This window comes from Leptonychotes weddellii, chromosome 1 (genome assembly GCF_054177405.1).
Source record: "Leptonychotes weddellii isolate Sample4059 chromosome 1, ASM5417740v2, whole genome shotgun sequence".
NCBI lineage: Eukaryota > Metazoa > Chordata > Mammalia > Carnivora > Phocidae > Leptonychotes > Leptonychotes weddellii.
The window spans coordinates 120,385,821-120,407,475 of record NC_138369.1 but is presented as its reverse complement, the minus strand read 5'-3'; the positions used below and the strand labels follow the sequence as shown (position 1 = coordinate 120,407,475).

The 21,655-nt window shown below is 43.4% G+C and overlaps 1 protein-coding gene across 1 annotated transcript in view; it reads left to right on the top strand.

The window, feature by feature from the left end:
- Positions 1-21,655, top strand: part of DGKG (diacylglycerol kinase gamma) — a 202,566-nt gene that overhangs the window by 28,139 nt on the left and 152,772 nt on the right. Inside the window, exons 2-3 of the mRNA XM_081831122.1 lie at positions 6,226-6,536; positions 19,189-19,265. Coding sequence (XP_081687248.1) covers positions 6,470-6,536; positions 19,189-19,265 — 144 coding nt within the window. The 5' untranslated portion in view covers positions 6,226-6,469. The remainder of the gene's footprint in view (positions 1-6,225; positions 6,537-19,188; positions 19,266-21,655) is intronic.

The window sequence follows — 21,655 nt, the reverse complement described above, 5'->3', positions numbered from 1 at the left end:
CGGAAGTGCAAACAGGTACGGTAAGATCTTGTGCTCCATGCAAATGGTCTCCATCAAAAAAGGTTGAGAACTACTTTTCTACTGGTCAAGAAATGAGCCCTCAGAAATCTTGTAGTCACTAGAGCTGCAAAGCGGGCGGAAGGACACGGTTTCCACCCTGAAGGAGCTCAGAGTCTCCCAGGGAAGAGTTGGCAAGTACACTGCAGTGTGGCAAGTGCCATAATGGAAAAAAGCCCCAGGAGCTATTGAGCAGAGAAGACAAGCCTAGCCCAGGCCAGGCTATTAAAGGAAGCTTCTAGGAGTAGGTGACACTGGAACTGAACTCCAAAGACAACATAGGAGTTATAGAGTTTAAGAAGGACCAGCAGGACCACAAGCCCAGAGACAGGACAGTTATCAAGATGGGACTACTCACAAGTTTGGGAAGAGAGAAGGGTTCTTATCTTTCTAGCTCTTAGTCATTCTTTCCTTAGAAAAAAGTACTCATTATGGGTTTGTTATAAATCATCGGGTGCATATAAATAAGCTCCCCCAATCCGATGCCATATTCATGAATTAATGTTCTTATGAGAGCAAGGAGGAGATGAAGAGGTGTTTGTTCTGGGTAACTGGCTATGGCTGATTCATTCGGATGAATAGAGACCTGGGGCTCAAGTCAATACCCATTGAATATGCCGTCTTCCTTCTGACTTGTGATTTCCATGCTGACATCTGTATAGAACAAATAGAGTTTGATCTAGGATATGAAATTGCAGAGCTAGAAAGTGTGTTAGCAACCATTATTCCCACCCCGTCATTTGACAGACAAGGTCACTGGGGCCCGGGGACCTGAAGCAAGTGCTCAGAGTGGCATAGCCTTTGGGACATAAAACACTCTTCTCCCATCCAGGCCTGACAATACCCAATCTGAGTGTTATTTAGAAAACCCTATTACATTTTCTCCTGTCAGGGAAGATATTCAGGGAGGTAATCAGAAGATTGTGCATACTCTGAAGAGCCGCCAAGAGGGGCGTGTCGGGCAGGCTGCTGAAAGGGATATGCTGAGTGATGTCAAGAGCAAACCTCTTGTGTGGTGGCTGCCGTCTCTGTCAAAGGCAGAAAACCAGAGGGGCCATCATGTGGGAATGTGGTCAGCAGTGACCATCTGGACAGTCAGGTCGTGTTTCAGGCCCCTAACTTCTCCCGATGGAGATAAACAGGGCAGCTTCTTCCACCCTGAAGCCAAGCACTGAGCTGTCATGCAACAATGATGGTAATGAGTATTTGTTGTATTATTGCAGAGTATACCTCTTTACCTTGTTACTCCTCCTCAGCTCCTTCAGGAGTCTTTCCATGCCCCTGTGCCCACTACAAGATGGTCTCCTCGTTCCCTGTACCACCACACTTCCCATCCTGTGTGTTAATTATCGGTTGGGGTGTTTGTCTCCTACACAGGACTGTCCGCCACCACAGTAGGGAAGCATAGAGGATCTGTGTGTTCTATGGGAACAGCTGGGAGAACAGCTTAGTTTGCTCAAAGAGTTAAAAAACTATAGAAGAGAAGTGACCTTTTAATCTAGAACCAGATATGAATAGTGGTTTGTTATGGGAAGGAAAGAGCAAGGGACATTCCAGGTCGATTAAAGGCATGGTGTGTTTGTCAGTCCACTAACTGATGTTTATGAGGTGCTGTCATGTGCCGGGTGCTTGGCTTGGTGCTAGGGAGAGACAGTAAGATGATTTGGCTGGAACGTGGAGCATGTGGGGCAAGAGATAATTGGAGTGAAGATGGGGAGGTGAGTTGAACCACAGGTAAAGGATTTTCTGGACTGGCTAAAAAGCCTGCCCAAAAGAGTCCAAGAGAAGCCACCAAAGGTTTTTAAGCAAGTGTTGGGGTCTAATTTGGTTTTAGCTGAAGAAAATCTCTATGAACAGATATGGAATGATTCATGGGATATATTGTTAAGTGAAAAAAACAATATGCAAAAGACTGCATTTGGTGTAATAAAGAAGGGGAAATAAAAATATATCCAATAATCTGCTCACTGGTGCAAAAATAAACAGGAAGGATAAACTAGAAACTAGAAGGGGTGAGTGGGAATAAGATGGAAAGGAGAGGGATGAGCACAGAGTAAAAGGAATGGGGGCAGCCAGGCCTCTCTGAAGAAACCATATTAAAAAAAGAATCATTGGGAATGGAGGGAGAAACCCTAGAGTGAAATACAAACAGAAATGAATAGGAGTGTGAAAGAACTAATCTAAGTAACTTTTGAAAATAGGACTTTGAGGACATGCTTTGTTGGCGAAGACAAAAGAACTGTCAACAAATCTGGAACTCTTTTTTGTTTTTCACAGAGTTGTAGCTAGCAATTTTGAAACTTCTTTCTGTGTATTTAAGGATTGGGCAAATAAATATATTGTAGATAATGGAAATGAAGTTTGTTGGAGAACGGAGCTTAAAAATATGGAATGAGGGGAAGTCTACAGTCGACATTGTAATACTGGACTATAGTTGGAGGTCTGAGTATGAACTTGGGGTTTTTAACGTGAATGGATGGATGGATAGACAGCCAGCCAGCCAGAAATGTGATGTGTGTGTATACCTGCGTGGGTTTCCTGGCCCTGGCCCTGGTAAAGTCTAGAAGCTATGACACCCCAGTAGCGATGCGCATACCTAGTGCCCAAAGCTTGGTTTCAAATACTATTCTCCACTAAAAGGAATCTGTGCTTTGGAGAAATGACTGATTTCAGGACAACTGAGGAAGTACAGGGTGAGACTGAGACATTTTGTTGTACTAGAAAATAAAGATGTACTCAAAGAATGATGGGAAGATGTCTGAAGAACAAGAAATCAACTTGAATGAGCTTCCACTGGCCAAATCTGGGACAATTCGAATCAAAACAAATAATGATAGTGATGGATTATATCCCTCTGAATAAAATAAGAAGCCATTAATATAAATGAATATGTATATTATATGTAAACATAACATACATTCATACTTATTTATATAGATATTTATATATGATATTTATATTTTATATATTTATAGCATTTATAGTATAAAAAACATACATAAGGAAACTGATATAAAGAATTAAAGAGAAAGCTCTTCCTTACAGTAGAATCCAAACTAATAAATATAGAGGGAGTGATAGAATTAGAAGTTCTCTATCATAATAATAATTAATCCAGGGGCGCCTAGGTGGCTCATTTGATTAAGCATCCAACTCCTGATTTCGGCGCAGGTCATGATCTCAGGGTCGTGGGATCGAGCCCTGTGCTGGACTCTGCACTGGGTGTGGAGCCTGCTTAAGGTTCTCTCTCTCCCTCTCCACCATCCCCCACTCGCACACTCTCCCTCTCTCTAAAAAATAAATAAATAAAATAATAAAATAATTAATCCAGGCAAGAATCATCAGTGGATGCTAAAACTCGTGGATAACAATTTGATGAGTAATTACAAAATTAAAACAACTTGGAGCAGGAGAAGATCAAGTTCAGAAATCTATGGCATAACACAAAGTCTTTGCACCCGACAGCTGTCAGCTGATTGCTTAAGTCATATTGCTAAGTGTTGAATTTGCAGTTAGGAAGATAATGGTCATTGCTTATTGAGTGACCACTGCGTGTTAGGCATTATGTTAGGTGAGGTTTTGTGATTCTCTGTTTGGTTTTTGCATATATTAACTCACTCCTAGCATTAGCTCAGTGAGATTTTTATTAGCATTCCCATTTTTGAGGTGAAAACCAAGGGTCAAGAAACACAAAATTTGTCTAACGTCAAATAGCAAATAGGAGGTAGAGCAGGATTCAAAGCCCCTGTCTTCTGACTTGGAGTTCCACGGTATTCTCTCAGGCAATGCATCTCTCGGTCACCTCAGACCTAGCTCTGTGTTTATGGAAGTGTGCAGAATGATACGGCCAGAGAGGCATTCTTAAACAAAAGCTTGGAGGTTCCTTCTTTTTCTGCACCATATTTACTGAACACCTTGCCTCATCTTCCTCATCTAAAAATAGCAAAAGCAATGCTGAATGTACACGGTCGTTAGGAGGACAAATGGGCTAAACTCTGTAAAGCATATAGGGTAAAGTAAGTGTCCTCTAAATGACAGCCACAGCCTTAGTAACACCAGTGGTGATGTTGAATTCCCTGGTTTGATGGAAAATGTTTCTAAAGGTCACCCCTCACTTTTGGACTGAATTGATCATCAGAGGACAGATCATAAAGAGCTTTGTGTATCATAAAAGGATGATTGTTTTATTCCATAGGCAATAGAAAACCACTGAAGAATTTTATTACCGGGAGAGATATGAACTGGTTGGCCATTTAAAGCAGACCCAGGGCAGGAGAGTAAAAGCCAAGGCAGAGAGCCCATCGGGAGGCTGTTGGTAGAGACTGGGAGTGAGACGATGAGGGTCTGAGTTGATGAAGCTGGCGTGACAGAGAGGAGGGGACACACAACAGACGGTCACTCTGGAAAGCGGTGCCTGGGTTTGGCAGGAGAGGAAGGGGAAAGAGCTGAGGCTGAGCCTTGGGCTTCTGGCCTGTGTCCTTGCTCCTCTCCGGGCGCGACCAGAATGTAGAGGAGGGGCAGGTTGGGGACATGGGAACGGGCTGATCTGGGGTGGTCTGGGATACACAGAGGAGTCACAGTGGACAGTTGGATATTCGGATCTGGATTGAGGAGAGAGTGAACGGTTGGGGCAGCATGCCTGGGGTCACTGAAGTTGTGGCAGTGGGTCCCTCAGGGAAGGGGTATAGAGCCAGAAGAGGGCTGAGGTTGGGATTTGGGAAATACCAGTATTTGACGATGGCCAAAGAAGTGGAAGGAGACTGAGGGGGAACACTCTGAAAGATAAGATTGTTTCCAGGGGGCTGTTTCCTGCCATGGCAGAGGCTGCAAAGAGAAGCAAATGAAGTAAGGAAGGCCTGAAAAATGCCTACTGGATTTGAAAATTGTGTCCCCGGGGACCCTGATGAGAGCAGGTACCAAGGAGCAGAATCCAGGAGGGCAGTGGATTAAGGAGAGAATTGGACGTTTTAAGAAGAGCAACTAGAACTTGGATGCTCCTGGGGATGCAGGCATCTCACTCCCTTGCCATGCATTCCCACCTATTGATGGAGAGCTCTGATTGGTGGAAGGTCCTCCTTCCAGAGCCAGAGTCTCCTTCCAGCATCTTCCCTCAGCTCCTGGCCAGCCCTCCAGGTCCACACCAGCCAAGTCCATAAGCTCTTCCAGATAGCTGCACAAACCTGCCTCCTCACCGGGTGGTCTCATCCAGCCCCTCCACCGTCCTTCATATGCTCCAGGCTCCCAGATTTAACTTGATGTCTGACCCTCCAACATGGATCCTGTTCTATGAAAACTGAGCTTCTTTGGTAACATCAGTCTGTATTTCTCCCCCTATTAGGTTGGTAGCTTTCCAACACTTTTTTAAGCCTCAATCCAGAATAAGAAATACATTTTTACAGTATAATCAGTAAACATGTATGTATAACTAAAAGGAGATGCGCTCTTATTTTCAACTCCATTTCATGCCATTCCACTCTATCCTATTCTATTTTGTGTTTTCAAACGCTGGCCTTGGCCCACCATGTCAATTTCACAACCCGCTAAATGGACTTCATGGCTGATGGTATGACTGACTGCCAGAGCTCACCGTGCTAGGAGGGGCTCAAAGGGAAAGATGCTAAGCTTCTGTCTGAATCCATCCCCTTTCCCTCCCACAAGTTCCCCTGCACTGGGGCGGGCAGGTCTTCCCTCTAATCACCTTTGTATGAAACCACTTCAGTCACTGGGATGTTAGCCAGCCTTGCGGGTATTTGAATGTCCAGAGTAATGGTGGAATTTAGAAATCCGTGGAGGAGAGACCGGCTTACCTTTCAAATCATAGCAGATAAGTACTGTCCCTACTTAACTCTTGAGGCATCTGACAGCCTGAGGCGTTTTCATGCCTTGAGGATGCCCTCAGGTGGTCCTACTGCGCCTCTCCTGTGAGACATGTAAAATTTCCTGAGTGGAGGAGTACGAATACCTATTCAGACGGACCACCCAACTGGAGTTGTGCTGGTCTGGTCTGTACGCCCTCTTCAGACTTCCCTGGGGAGACACTCCCCCCCCGAGAACCACTGCCTCCCATAGGCCTTTCCCCAGAGAACAGTTGGGGATTTCTTTTATAAGAAAGGGTGACTTACGAATTCTAACACTCCCATTCACAATGTCTTTTCTACTTCTGCCCAGGAGGAGCCAGGATTTCTGACGACCTTGACTACGGATGGAAGCATGCTGTTGCAGCAATAGCACACGCCTGCTCACATCTGCTGAAAGGTGCCCACCACTGCCATAGACCCGGGGATCCTCAGAGTCTCCCGAAGGGCCGGTCCATCGCCTACCTGCAATGAGCCAGGCCCTGGGCTGGGCCTCAGCTTCACCCTGGTGAACAGAACTCCATCCCTGGCCTCAGGCACTCACAGCCAGCTTAAAGATGAGTGAAGAACGGTGGGTCTCCCTCACTCCAGAGGAATTTGACCAACTCCAGAAATATTCAGAATGTGAGTAAATGGATTGACCCACCTGGGGCAGGATTTCCTCTTGGTAGGGGAGAACATTTCTGGAGAGCAGAATGGTGTAATTGTTGCAAAGCCACAGAGAATGAGGTTGGGCCTGACAGATTATATTTCCTTATAAACACAGAACCAGTGTCTTTAAACATAAAAACAATTATCTTTACACTCTATAAAGGATACATGCTCACCATAGAAATTTGGAATATACAGGGGAAAAAATAAAGAGTAGGTTAAAAATCACAGCCAAACTCATGAACATTTTGGAACACTCCCCTCCTGTGCATATTGCATTACATAGTTGAGTTCCTGAGTATACAGTACCTTTTTTTTTTTAGCCTACATTTTCTGCCTAACATAATACTGTATTTTCTCCTCTGTATAGCATAATTTTTGAAAGACTGAAGGCTGCGTAGTTACAAGGTTACTCAATCACTGGCTTTAATAGACGCTTGTGTTTGGACCCAGTGCCTTTTTTCAGTAAGAACAGAATGCTGATGTGTGTCTCTTTCTTGACTTTGTTCTGAATAAGCCCAGCTCTTCAACGGGGGCTCTTGGTTTCCCAGTAGTTATACCCAGGAATAATTGCAACGCATCAGGACACTTTGGTGGCAAGGCTGATGCTCACATGTGGGCACCCAGCTGTGCCCTCTGCAGGCTACTCCTAATCCTGACATGACAGGAATTTGCCAAGGCTGGAACGCCACCTGACCACTGCCCTCTGCACACGTGGTGACCATGGTGTTTGTACAGTGGCACCAACGTTTTAGAGCCCTTTGCTTTGCAGACTTCTCAGCTGCACTGACTGCCCTGCCCCTTTAGTCTAATCACCTCTCCCTTCCTGTTAATTATTCTGGCGCTTTTGTAAATCACTAGGCCAATGGCAAGTTGACCTGCCCTCCAAAGTTTGTCCAGGGAGCCCTTGTATGCCCTTTTGGCAGCCTGCCCCGCTCGTACGGGGCAGGCAGCCCTTGTCCATTGTCCTGGTCTGGGAGTCTAAATATTGGGCTTCAGTGCCACCTGTGGGTCTTGCTCTCTGTGATGTGACAGCCCTGAACCCCCACAGCCTGTGTCCTCTTCTGCACGATGGGAGAGTTGGATGAGACGACCTCTTCCTGTGATTCTTCCCAGGCCTGACACCCATGACTCTGTGCTCCCCATGGTCAGCAGGAGCCCCCCATGGGACTTCTGGCCAGTCTCCCTCTTGGCTCCCTGGAGCCCATGGCCTCCTGTCTGACCTTGATGGGCTTAGAGAGACTCTGTAATGTATTGACAAGGAGCAAGGCATCACCTTCCAGGGTAAATTACGTTTCATTCACCATGCTCTGTAGGTCACCCAAAGACTGGCCCTAGTCAGGGATGAAAAAGAAGCACAAAGAAAAGGCTTGCTCTTGAGGAATCAGAATCTTGTTAAGGAATCAGAAATGTGTTCCTAACACAAGCAAAAGGCAGGTTTAAGGCAGCAGGCAAATACCTCTGGCAGAGCTGTCTAAACCGAATACATAAATGAAAAGGGAATTTAAAGCTAGAGGAAATTGGTATGGGGGAGTGTATTAGTTTGCTAGGCTCCTGTGACAAAGTACCCACACTCTGGGTGGCTTAGAACAACAGAAAGTATCTAACAGTTCTGGAGGCTAGAAGTGCAAAATCAAGGTCTCAGCAGGGTTGGTTCCTCCTGAGGACTGTAAGGGAAGAATGTGTTCTAGGCTTCTCTCCTTGGCTTATAGATGGCTCTCTTCTCCCTGTCTCTCCACATTCTCCCTGTGTATGTGTATCTCCATATCCAAATTTCCCTTTTTATATGGACACAGTCATATTGGATTAGACCCACCCTATTCCAGTATGACTTCATCTTAACTAGCTACATCTATGATGACGCTATTTCTAAATAAGGTCATATTCTGAGGCGCTGGGGTGGGGGGTCAAAACTTCAACATATGAATTTGGGGGGAGGGGATACAATTTACCCCACAACAGAGGATTTAGCTGGGTGGACTCTATGGAGGACAGAAGTTTAAAATGTGAATAGTAAGTAGATAGTGGGGGAGGGGGAGAAACAACAGAAACAAAGGGAGAGAAGCACAGAGAGGGATATGTATGGGTGGTGAAGAGAACCTCTGGGCTCTAAGGAGAGGAGGGTGGGGAGGAGGACAGAGGAGGGATGGGGATAGTAGGAGGCCTTGGGTCAAAGTGTGGGTTGGGACCAAGGTGGCAAAGTTCAGAGCCATGAATCTGGTGGCTGTGTGTAGGGTGGCCTGAATATAGAAGCTGTCAGATCAGGAAGGTAGATGAGGGTCTGAAATCTAGTCTGAGCTGAGTATCAGGGCTAGGAGGGACTGTGGCAGTGAACAAATGCTGATCTGTGGAAATCTGTGGTAGAAGTATCACCAACATTTGCGGAATGAAAGGAAGCCAGGAAAGATACCCCTGAAGACTGTGAATCTTTGGCAGATGCCAACATTAGTATTCAAGGGTGGTGGGGACGGTTTGGGAATGTTGATTTTGGGATGGTGATGACACATCCACTTCTTCATTCATATGCGCCAGGTTGCAGGGAACCAGCAATGAGGGAGACACAATCCCTGCCCTCAAAGAGCTCCCAGCCTAGTAGGGAAAGATAGATGGGACTCAAACAATGATGTTCAGTATGACAGGTGCTAAGAAGTGGGGAACACAGAGGAGGAGAACTAGCCTAGCCTGGTGGGAGGCTTCCTGAGGCAGGTGTGGTTTCCAGATGCCAGAAACACTAGTAGGAGGGAGGAGGGGAAAGCATTGCAGGCAGAGGAAGTGGCTTGGGGAGCAGGGAAGAGAGGTCATCATGGTAGCTTCAGAGAATGGCAGGCAGGTCACAGACTTGGAGCCTAGGGCAAGTGGTGGTGGTGGTAGGAAAGGATTGGGGGCAAGAACTGGAATGATAAATAAGAGCCCATTGTGGAGGATACTGCTTTCCAAGTGAGGTATCCTATGGGCCTGAGAGGGGTGGTGGTGGGAAGAGAGTGGGCAGGAGAGCTAGGCTCCAGCTCTGACATTGGAATCATTGTGTGGAGGCAGCAAGGAGGAGACAACAGGAATGAAAGCACTTCAGATAACAAGCACATGAGGAAAGAGATGAGAAGGTGGGAAACAGGACCAAGAGTCTGCCTACACTCAGGGGTCAGAGAAGGGAGAGGAGTCAGAAGAAGACAGAAGAACCTGAAAGATGGCCGGGCAAAAAGAGTAGTGGGTGGAGGGAGTGGAGGGACAGAGGGGTCCACATGTGGCAAAGCAGTAGGGGAGGCAGGCATCAAAAAGAAACCAGACTATTTAGTAGGAAAGGGTTCCTTTGAGTCTTGGGTCTCTTTTTCAACCATCAGCTTTGTCCTTCTCTGACCCCTCCTCATCTCATCCATGTCCCAGGACTGGACAAGTGCCCTGGCACTGTTGTTGTAACAGGAGAGGAAAAAAAGCTACAGTTCTTGGAAAATGATTAATCCTCAGAGGAAACCCTGGAAAAGGCACTTCTACCAATTTTAGACACATGCTGGTATTCAGTCAGATTGCATTGCCATAGCAACTGCTCTTCATAACTACATAAACAGGAGCTTTGCGGTAGTGGAATAGCCGAAGTGTATAGCCTAAGAATTGGGAACTTGCCCCAGTGGGGTTACCAGGTAGGACGGGCCAAGAATTTCAGAGTAAGAGGCTCTTGGTGTATTCTGTTTATATAACAAAAACCCTGTACCTTCTTTGGTGGCCTTCTGCTGGGGGTGGCGGGGGGGTGGGGGAGAAGCCATGTTAAAACTGCCCTCATAGGTGTAGGTATTTATTTTATATGTACACACACACACACACAGTTGATACATATATATATATGGTAAGCTTAATGTGAGTCAGTAAAGTGTTTGTAAAAAACATACTGTGATATTAAGGATATTTTTGTCACAAAATCAAGTACAAAAATGAAAAACGGATGAAATTTAAACCTACCCATGATCCCATCTCCCAGTGATAACCACTACGTGTGTGTGTGTGTGTGTGTGTAAAATAGACATGCGAGGCTATTTCGTATGCTGTTCTCCTCACCCTAACAATTATCTATTCAATTCAGTTATCTACTGCTGCATCAAAACAACTTCAACCTCATGCATTAAAACAGCCATTTTGTTTTTTCCCACGATTCTGTGACTCGGGAATCTGGACGGGGCACACCTGGGATGGCTGGTCCCTGCTCCACAGTGTTTGGGGCTTTGGGTGGGATGCCTCACAGGATCCAGCAGGCTTACTGACTGCCATACTGTTACCTCAGCATTCCTCCATCAGATTGCTTTCTCCAAGTGCTTTGTCATCTCCCAGGGCCTCTCCATGTGGCCTCTTTTTCTAGTTGGCTGGCCTGGACTTCTTACATGTGGCCCTGGACTCCAAGAGCATAAAAGCAGGCCTTTTTAACACCTGGACTCTGAGGTCCCTGAACAGAACTGTCTCCACATTCCACTGGCCTGGCCCAGACGCACTGGGGCCAGGGAATGGACTGCACATCTCATGGGAGAGCGGCTCACACAGGGCACAGGGAGAGTGTGGACAGCCATCTTTGGAGACTAGCTAGCACACAGTATATCATGAGGTGTTCCTGTGTTGTTCAGAACTTTCCAGAAGCAAGGCTTTTAGGGGTTGCTGTGATTTCTTTTGATACATTATTTTATTTAACCAAACTGCTGTTTGCGATCGTAAGATGTATTAATAGACTCACAGTGTCTAGTAAGGCCACCTGGTATCCACATTGTGTCCTACCCTGATCAGACCTCTTTGAGAGCTGAATTTATTCCTGGGCACCACAGTGCATGATGTATATGGACAAACCGGCATGTGTTTGAGAAGTGCCACTAGCATGGTGAGGGGCCTCACAGCAGGGTTATGAAGAAGTGCCTGCAAGTACTATGCCTGTTTGCAGGAGAAGGGAAGATTCAAATAAATAAATAAATATTGCTGTTGCGGGGAGGAGGTATGTCATTAATTTTGAATGGCTTCCAGAAGTAGCCCTAGGACTAATGGGAGGAAATCATCAAAGAAAGACTTAAAGCAAGGAATTCATTGATGCCTAATGGTCACACCTGCCTAAGACAGAACAGAATTGACTTAAAAGCAATTGAGTTTTCTTTCCCTAGATATCCAGTTGATCAAATGACCATCATTAGCCCTTCTAATACTTAGTTTCTATGTTGAAACAGGTTTCTTTTCCACCTCAGAGGGCATGAGCTTGTGGGGAGGCCTCCCACTGACCCTCCCCTAACAGCTTCAAATAGAGATATAATGGGTTTATTATCCTTCTAATCCTGATATTTGGGGAGGGACAATTATTTTTCCATAACTTCCCAAGGACAAAACTATCCACTTTTTCAGAAAGGGAAAAAAGGAAAAAAATGATAAAGCATCAATTTTAACTTTTAACTCTCCAAGAAATTAAACCAAACATTTTCAACATCAGCCCATGGTTGCTAGATTTTGTAGACTTTTTACACCTGGGAGAAATTTTAAGCCGCTATCAAATCCAACTCCTATCCATTTTTCAATGAGAACACTGAGTCCAGAATTGCTCAGTGACTTCTCCAAGGTCACACAGAAGGTCAGTGGTAGAATAAGAATTAGAACCAAAGTTCTCAATCCCAGGTCAAATTCAATTTGCTTCAATCCAGTTCCAATAAATTAAACAAAAAGTACCCATTGGAGCTCAACCTTCAATGATACAGTGGGGAGAAAATATATATATTTTTTTATATTATTTATTAAAATATTATATATATATTTGTATGTCAAACTATAATAGAGCAAAATTTTAAAGTACATTTAAAGAGAATAAATCAGTAAATTGTGCTATTCAGAAATATATTTCATTAGAATCAGATCAACGCAAAGTTTCTGACTTTAAGATGTAGGTAAATTACAGCTCAAAATTCAAACCTGTCAGTTTAATATGGGAGTCAGAGAAAATGTTTAGGGCTGGTTTATAGAACAATGTAAAGCTCTAAGTAAGCTTCATTGAAACCTTATTATTTATATGGGCCAGCAGAGTGAGAGTTAGTCAAATGTTCTTGGAGTCCTGGGTCCATAAAGTGTCATGTCTCATTGCTTCCATCTTGGAAGGAAACCACAGCTGTTTCTCACCCATGTCTCTTGCAGCGTAACTGGCCTTCTTTTCATTCTGATGACTAGGACTCTACCCACAAGCAGTCACAGAATCTATGGATAGGGATAGACTTCTACGGAACAGTAGCTCTCAGATTTGAATATGCACACGAATCTCCTGGAGATCTTGTTAAAAATGCTGATTCTGACTCAGTAGGTCTGGGATAGTTCTGAGATGCTGCATTTCAGACAAGCTTCCAGGTTGCTGATGATGCTGGTCCAGGGACCACACTTTTAGTCACAAGAAGGTTCAGGTTGTCTGATCCATTCCTCCACCTTCATTTGGGTTATGACTAATGAGGCCAAATTATTTGAAGAAAAAGTGGGAAGTTTTGCTATCAATACCAATTTTGCTTATACAAATAAGCCATACCAGTCATTCAGAGCATTTATGGTGAATCAGAAAATCTCAGTATCCTAAAGAGGGTTCTCTTATATGAGCCCCCAAACCCTCTACTTTCAATGTAAAGTCTTTCCCCCTTATTCTATATGTAACACTGTAGCAGAGTTATCACTTTCACTGGTTCCCCTCAGTAGTTAGCTTGGTAGACCTCGGTGGTCCTCAGCCTTGGCTGCACACTAGAAATACTTGGGAGGCTTTGAACCCTTCCAGTGCCCTGTCCACACATTCCCCCCCACCCCTGGGATCATTTAATCATAATCTATAGGTGTAGAATCCAGGGTTCAGTAGTGTTTAAAGCTCCCCAGGTAATTCCACCTTGCAGCCAAGGTTAACAACCACTGGTCCAGCTTTTTTCCCTATGCCCCTGGAAATATAGGACATACGGGACAAGCACAATAACCTAAATCCCTTTTCTAGTCCTCCTTTATTCCATGAATCTTTATTGAACATTGATTTTATGCCAGGCAATGGGCTCTATGCTGGGGAGAAACATTGCACAGGAAAAGAAGTGTAGCTGGGAGAATGTGTCAATGCTTACGAGGCTGGGCTTCTTACACATGCTTCCCACATTCCACTTTGGGGCCTGATTCCTCCTGGCTAAAAAGGTGGGCCTTTTGATGCACTGCTCCTGGATCTGGCATCTCTGTTCTGACATCATTCTCCATCTTTCTAGAACCCTTGGGAAACTGCACTCTTGCTTTTGTGCACCTCACTGTGTTCTTGACTCCCTGGAATACTTATAAAACTTACTCATACATCCTAGCCATCCTCGAAAGAAGGAAAATCTAGGTTTTTTTCCCCCCTTTCATGTTCCAACTTTATCTTTTCCCCTCTCTGTGTCTTTCTTTCCCAGGGTTGAGTCATTTGTGGTCTTCTCAACCCATGGAATATGTTCCTCTATCCTCAGTATCATGGTTTTGTCTATGTTGTGACAGGCAAGCCTTACTAGTCAGCCACAAATATACAAGAATGTTACTAAGGCCTTATCATAAGTGAGGTCCATGCACCTGCATAATTGGCATCATCGAGGGTCTTGTTTGAAATGCAGAATGTGAGGCCCCGACTCAGTTCCTGTTGAATCAGACCATTTAAACCTGACCCTTAGGCATTTCCCACACGTGTTCAGTTTGAGATGCTCTTGGGGGACTTTGAGGCATGGAGAGTTATTATGCATCTTATAATTTCACTCTCATCTATGGGTTTTCAGGTTCCCATTTGAAAATGTTGATTTATAGTTATTTCAGAGTTTAATGGCCCGACTAGTGCTCATATACTCAGTGTTCTTAACTAGAAGATGGTCCATAAACTTTGGGTTCTGGTTTCAGCAGCACCGCTGACGTTCTGCTATAAACACTGAATCTCCTAATTTGTCTGCTTGTTCAGTTGAAGGGCATCCCTCTCCCACACAAGCGTGGCAGTGAAGGTGCTTGTGAGTTGGGCCAGATTTTCTCCTTAAAAAGGCTTTGAATGTGCTCAAACACTAGGAACAAGTGTTTGGTTAAGGTCCCAGAATTCTTGGCACATAAAGCATAAAGAGACAGTTTTGGATTGAAACTTCTTAGGGTAGTTGTTACTACTAGTGACCTTGATCACGGAAAAGAGCCTTCTTGACCCCTGATTTGGGGTAAAACTGCATGCTGATGGTTCAGCCAGTGCAAGTTAATACAGAATGTATCCCTGCCTTGCCACGATGCTGAATAAGTTGCCCTGTTGGGTAAAGTTCCTTAGTGTTGTCCACTTCAGCAATGGAGAATGTCTGCCAAGCGTGGTGATTTCAGATTTAGCAGAGTTATAAACTTTTCTTCATTTTGCAATAATTATCCAACAAGTTTAGCTGCTTCTTAAGAGAGTCTTAATTTCTAACAATAAAATTACATTCATGGAACAGCAGTTCTTAACCTTGACTATCCCCAGGAAGCTTTAAAATATTTTGATTCCTGAGTATCTAAAGAGGGGGATGGGTTAACCTGGTGATGGGTATTAAAGAGGCATGTATTAAATGGAGCACTGGGTGTTATATGCAAACAATGAATCATGGAACACTACATCAAAAACTAATGATGTAATGTATGGTGATTAACATAACATAATATAATAAAATTAGATTTCTTTTTTTTTTTTTTTAAGATTTTATTTATTTATTTGACAGAGAGAGTTAGGGAGAGCAGGAACACAAGCAGGGGGAGTGGGAGAGGGAGAAGCAGGCTTCCCGCCGGGCAGGGAGCCCGATGCGGGGCTCGATCCCAGGACCCTGGGATCATGACCTGAGCCGAAGGCAGACGCTTAATGACTGAGCCACCCAGGTGCCCCTAAAATTAGATTTCTTTAAAAAAAAAAAAAAAGAGATGCTGACTTAATTGGTCTCAGTGGAGGCCTGGGTTTCAAATGTACATAGGCTCCTCAGGTGGTTCTGACATGTAGCCAGGTTTGAGAGGCACTGTCATAGAGGAAGTGCCTTATCTTCTGATTTACCCATGTTCACGTATCCAGTGAATCTAATAGCTGTGTCACATTATTAGATATGCTAAAAATCAGAGTCACCCACTCATTAGCTGCGTGCCCTTGAAAGAATCATCTAAATTTCATAAGCCTTGTTTTTTTCTTCTCTAAAATAAGGACCATTGGGGTGTCTGGGTGGCTCAGTCAGTTGGCATCTGCCTTTGGCTCAAGTCATGATCCTGGTATCCTGGAATCAAGCCCCACTTTGGGCTCCCCACTCAGTGGGGAGTCTGCTTCTCTCTCTGCCTTTCCACCTGCTTGTGCTCTCTCCCTCTCTCTCTCTAATAAAATCTTTAAAAATAAAATAAAATAAGGACCATTATTACATTAGAGAGTAGTTGTGGAGATTTAAGTAAAACATATAAGATTACTAGGATAGTGCCTAGCATACGGTAAGCACTCAACAAAGTAGGAGTTCTTACAAAGAACTGTGGACATGGCCCTCTGGTAGACATTTAGGAATAGAACTGGATCTCCTCCGAGTCTGGTGGTTGTACTACTATAGAGGCTTCTGCTCTCTACTGAGGCTGTGCAGTTGGACCCACAGGTGGTGCCTGGGATAAGATCAAGGAAAGCTCTGAAGAGGTCCCTCATTGTTCTTAGCTGTCATAAGATGAAACAGAATGGAGTAGTACCCACTTGCTCCTCAGGCAAGTAGAAACCCAGCCCGGAAACCTGTCAAAAATAGAATAAAATATTAAAGGACATTCCAGGAGAAAGGAATGGGTCTCAAATTTGAGAATTAGATCTTCTCCCTTTTTTAAAAAGGGCAGGTGTTGACACTATGAGCTCATTAAGGCCCATGAAGCAAATTGAAGTAAATGTGTGCTGAAGGACACCCCTCACAGAAACCTAGGAACCAGCAGTCTCTTGGATTGTTTTTTTTAAATTTAATTTTAGGCTATTAATCAGAGATTTTAAAATACTTTCTCTGTTTTTCTTTTTAAAGCCTATTTATTTGAATGTGAACATAGGATGAACATACTTGTGTATGTATATATACATATATGTGCATGTGTGTGTGTAGCATGCATTTATAGCATACATTTAAATATAAATTAGGATTTTACAAATATGTAGTCACTTAGAACAAAAATAGGATTTCTGCTAGGATCAACCATGGAATCTCTAAAATGTGACAATAATATTAAAAGTATGAATTCAAGTGAAATCACTCCCTGGGTTCTCAGTCAAAATGCTGGCTCTTTACTACTCTTGCAGAAACCACACCAAGGGTACCCAGGCTTCCAAATTTGACTTTTTAATGCAGTCCACATTTGGCCACTGGCTGGCCTGAAAATCGCCCATTAAAATAGATTCTAAAATGTAGTCTTTTCTAAGTATTTGGGCTGCCCGTAGAATGATTTGAATATAATTTTTATGTAATGTTAACTGAGCCCTAGTCTAATTCTAAGCTCTCTTCCATTCTGTTGCCAGAGTGGCCTTTAGAAAACAGAGACTTGATTATGGTACTCCACTATTCAGGAAATCTTTAACAATTTCAAATCAGTGTCCTTAGCTTGGCACTCAAGACTCCCATAAATCTGGCCCCAAACTACTCTCTGGTTCTGACCTTTCTTAGATGTCTTGTGATGCCCATCTCTGCATCTTTGTTCACCCTGTCCCTTCTTAGAATACTCTTTCCACTTTATGTCTGCCTTTCAAACCTCACTCATTCTTTACACTGCAGCTCAAGTCTACCTCCTGTATAGGACATCCCTGGCCCCCACCCAAGCTTACTATCATCCTAATTTTACTTCTTTCCTGCTCATTCTACTTCTCTGCTCTGTGCTTCCTAGAGCTTCTGTATTATTGCTATAGCATTAATTACCTTTTTCCCTGTGTTAGCAAGTGTTTGGGAAGTAACAGTGAATAGTGCTTAAGGGAAAGTAATATAGACTTTGAGCCAAATGAGACCTGAATTAAAACCCTCTGAGGCAAGTCGCTTAATTTTTCTGAATTTCAGCTTCTTCTTCGGTAAAGAAAATATAACCAAATGTGCATGGATTGGCAGGGGAGAGTATATAAGCATATGCAGTAAAGGCCCCCAACAAGAGGTAGCCATCATTACCACAATTATTCAGATAATCTCTCCAGCTAGTTCATCAACAGTCCCTTGCAGCATCTTACCCTCCATAGTGTCTTCTGAATTGAATGGAAGCAGCCCAAATTGATGACATCTGCTGCCTGGATCTCACTGAGCTATTAGTTTTTCAACATCTGTTTTGCATTTCAGGAAGAAATGTCCATTTTTAGGCAACATCAACATTTTCCTGTGGCATTTCAGTATGTCTCAGTCCTGAAATGATTATAACTTGTGCTTGATTGAATCCAAGTCAGCAGAGCCACGGAGAACAGCCCAGCCCATGTGCACATCTACTTTACACAGGCCTATGAGAGAGTGTAGCCCTCTGTAAAAACACCAAGGAACACTATGTCAATTTTTAATAACATTGCCCTTTGCTCAGATGTACAAATCATGGCAGTAATGGAGCTTGGGAAGCTCTTAATTATCCACAGTACTGCGAGACAAGGAGAGCACAGAGACCCTGGTTTTCTCATGTCTAGAGTTCTGGTAAATACACAGGATACACTCAGGATGTGTTTATAATGACAATTATTGACTCCCTTTTCTAAACTCCCAATTTCCTTACAAAACTGAAGAAGAAGAAGCTACCGTTTTCTCTGGTAGTTTCCAAATTATTTCCAATGGAAAGGAAAATTTTCTAAGTCACTATGCTTCATGAATCCCAAGTCTCTGTTTCAGCACCAAGGACAGAGCATCACTGGACTTAATGTCCCTTCATCTTACTTAATCAAAAATTTAAGTGTTTTAAAATTTCTGCTCAGATTTTATGCAGTCACCTAGTATATTGGTTTTCTGAACACTAGTTATGTGTCAGACCATGATATGATATACAAAGCCTCACTAGCCAATTAGAGATCTCAGGGTAGAACTAAGGCGGGAGATGAGTAAGGGAAGCAGTTATAACACTATATGACAAGTGCTGTTACAGAGTTGTGTACAAGTCATGTGGGATCCAGGAGAGGGAATTCTAACTGATAAAGGAAGACTTTACATAGGAGTTGGCATTTGATCTGGGTACCAACAATTGAGGAAGTTTACAACATAGAGAAGAGACTCCATGAAAGAATGAATGAGTGAATACAGTGTATTCAGGGACTTGTGGATATGTGATTTGATGTGGCTGAAAAGTGGGGTGAGTGGAAGGTTAAAGTAAGAGATAAGGAATGGGCTAGGTCAAATCACCGCATACTTACATACCAAGCTAAGGGAGTTAAGCTTTATCCTGGGAAAACGGAGAGCCATTGAAGTGTATTGAGTAGGAACATGATCAGATCACATTTGTGTTTTAGAAAGATAGTTCATACAGTAGGAGAGAGACTATACTGAAAAGAAATAAGAGGGCAGAAGGGCAGGTAAGAGTGACATTTTCCACATAGCCCTGGAAATGAGGAGTTGTTCCATCATAACCAAGGTTAGACAAGGAGAATTTACTTGGCCCAGCTCCCATTAGCTGTTCACCAATATTTCACATGTGCGTTATGTCTCTCCAGATTCTTCCAAGAAGATAAAGGATGTCTTGGCTGAGTTTAATGAGGGTGGGAGCCTCAAACAATATGACCCACATGAGGTAAGAACGTTTCCATTTCAAGCCTTTAAAAAGCCCTATATTCCAGCTTTTCCATAATTTGTTCCACTCTTAAAAGTTTAGCTCATTTTAAAGAACTTGTTTCTCAACATATTTTCTCCTAAGTCTCAAATGAGCCATTTATATGTTTGCCAAGTTTAATGATTCTCTCACTGTCCTAGAAGACTACATCATACCTTCCTCTCTCGCTTCAAATCCTTCCCTTTTCCTGTCCTCATTCTCAGTTATCAACCATGCTTTCTACTTCACTGAGAAAATAGAAACAATCACAAGAGATCTTCCACAAGATCCTCACCCACCTCTGTACCTTTTTTCCTGTAACTAGGAATGAACTCTCCATGCTCCTAGTAAGTTCAGCCCCTCCAGGTATGCACTCATTCCCATCCTGTTCTAGTCTATTGACAGGCATTGCTCTCTCTGTATATATATCTCCTTCACATCAGCTTTCCACTGTTTGTTAGGTTTTTCTCATCAACATATTAACATACAGTTATTTGTCCTATATTAAAATTGTTCTCCTGACTCTAGTTTTCCAGTTACCTCATTTCTTTCCTGTCCTTATAGCAAAACTGTGCAAACAATTTGTCTATAGTCATTGCCTCTAATTTCTCTTCTTCCCACTTTCTTGAAAGCCCTTCAATCAGAGCATAACCCCCACTTCTCTACTAAGACCACTGGTGAGGATAGCCAAGGATCTCCATGTAGCTAAACTCAATAGGCATTTTACTCAGCAGCATTGGACACAGTTGGTCAGATCCTCCTCTACTGTCTTCACTTGGATTTCAGGACATTGCACTCTCCTGATTTTCCTTTCATCCCTCTAACTTGACATTTTCACTAAAAAATCAAATTGCGATCTCAAACTTAACATGAGCTAAACTGAGTTCTTTGATCTTCCCCTGTAAAACCTGTTTTTCCTGCAGTCTTCCCCATTTCAGTAAATGACAACTCCATTCTTCAAGTTCTTCAGTCTAAAACTATGGAATCATCATTGAGTTTTCCCTCTCACACCCCACGTCCAATTCATCAGCAAACCCTGCCACCTCTACCTTCAAAATATATCCAGAATCTAGTCACATCTTACCACAGGCACCGCTTCCACCCTTACCTGAGGCACCACCATATTTTGCCCAGATTATTGTAATAGTCACCTAACTGGGCTCCTTGTTTCTGCTCTTGATCTTTAAAGTCTATTCTTCATGCTCATCCTGAGCAGTCTGTTAAAACTTAAGTCAGATCATGTCATTGCTCTGCTCTACAATCCCTCATGGTTCCCCCACCCCCTACTCAGAGTTAAAATCAAGGTCTTTACCATCTGTACCTCCCTCTGCTCTCTAACCTCATCTCTTGCTACTCTCCTCCTCATTCCTTTCCAGCTATTATTAGCCTTCTTGATGCTGTCAAACAAGCCAAGGTTGCTCTAACCTCAGTACCTTTGCATTTGCTTTTGCCTCTTCCTAGACTGTTTCTCCCACATATATCCACATTGTTATTTCCTCATCTCCTTCAAGCGTTTGCTCAAATCACCTTCTCTGTGAATATCACCTTCTCTATTTAAAATCTTAAGCCCTCTTTCCTGATGCTTCTTACCCCTCTATTCTGCCTTATTGTCCTCTTTAGTATTCCTCACCATCTGTTCTGCTATATATTTGTTCATTTTGGCATCCCCCATGTCCAGAGGAGTAATCTGGCTCATAGCAGGCACTCAAGAAATATTTGTTGAATGTATAAATGAATGCAAGACCTCCACTACTTTCAGATTCAAGTCATCTAATGTTTCTTGAACATCCAGGCACTGTGGAAGATATAAAGGCGAAGAAGCACCGTTCTTGCCCTCCAGAACTTACTTCCTATTGGCAGGCTCTGGAGTTACATGGCCTTAGGTTAGACTTCTACCTTTGATGCCAACCAGCAACGTGGCCTGAAATATTACACCTTTCTGAGCCTCACTTGCCTCATCTTTGACCTGAAGATAACAACAAACAAAGACATGAAAGTTTGCAGATGAGTGGATGGAATGAGATAATTGTTAAAATGTATAGGACACTTTAAAAATGGTACCCACTATTATTCCCCTTCTGGCTCCTTTCCTCAGAATGTTTAAAACTCAGCTTCCTTTTCCCTGCTCCTGGGTCCTTTCATGAGGGCTAACTGCAGAAAAATGATCAGCAGGAAAAACTTGGGACAAGACAGGTCACTTATTTATTCGTATTGTCATCCTTTCAACGACCCTTGAGTCAACTCTGCTGCTGGGTACTGGCAGCGAACCAACAAAGCACATATCCTCGAGGTTTACCTGAGCAGGGGTTTTGGATCAAATGTACCAATCCTCAGGAGAACGAAGCAGGAGGAAGGTTGCCCATACAGAGCCA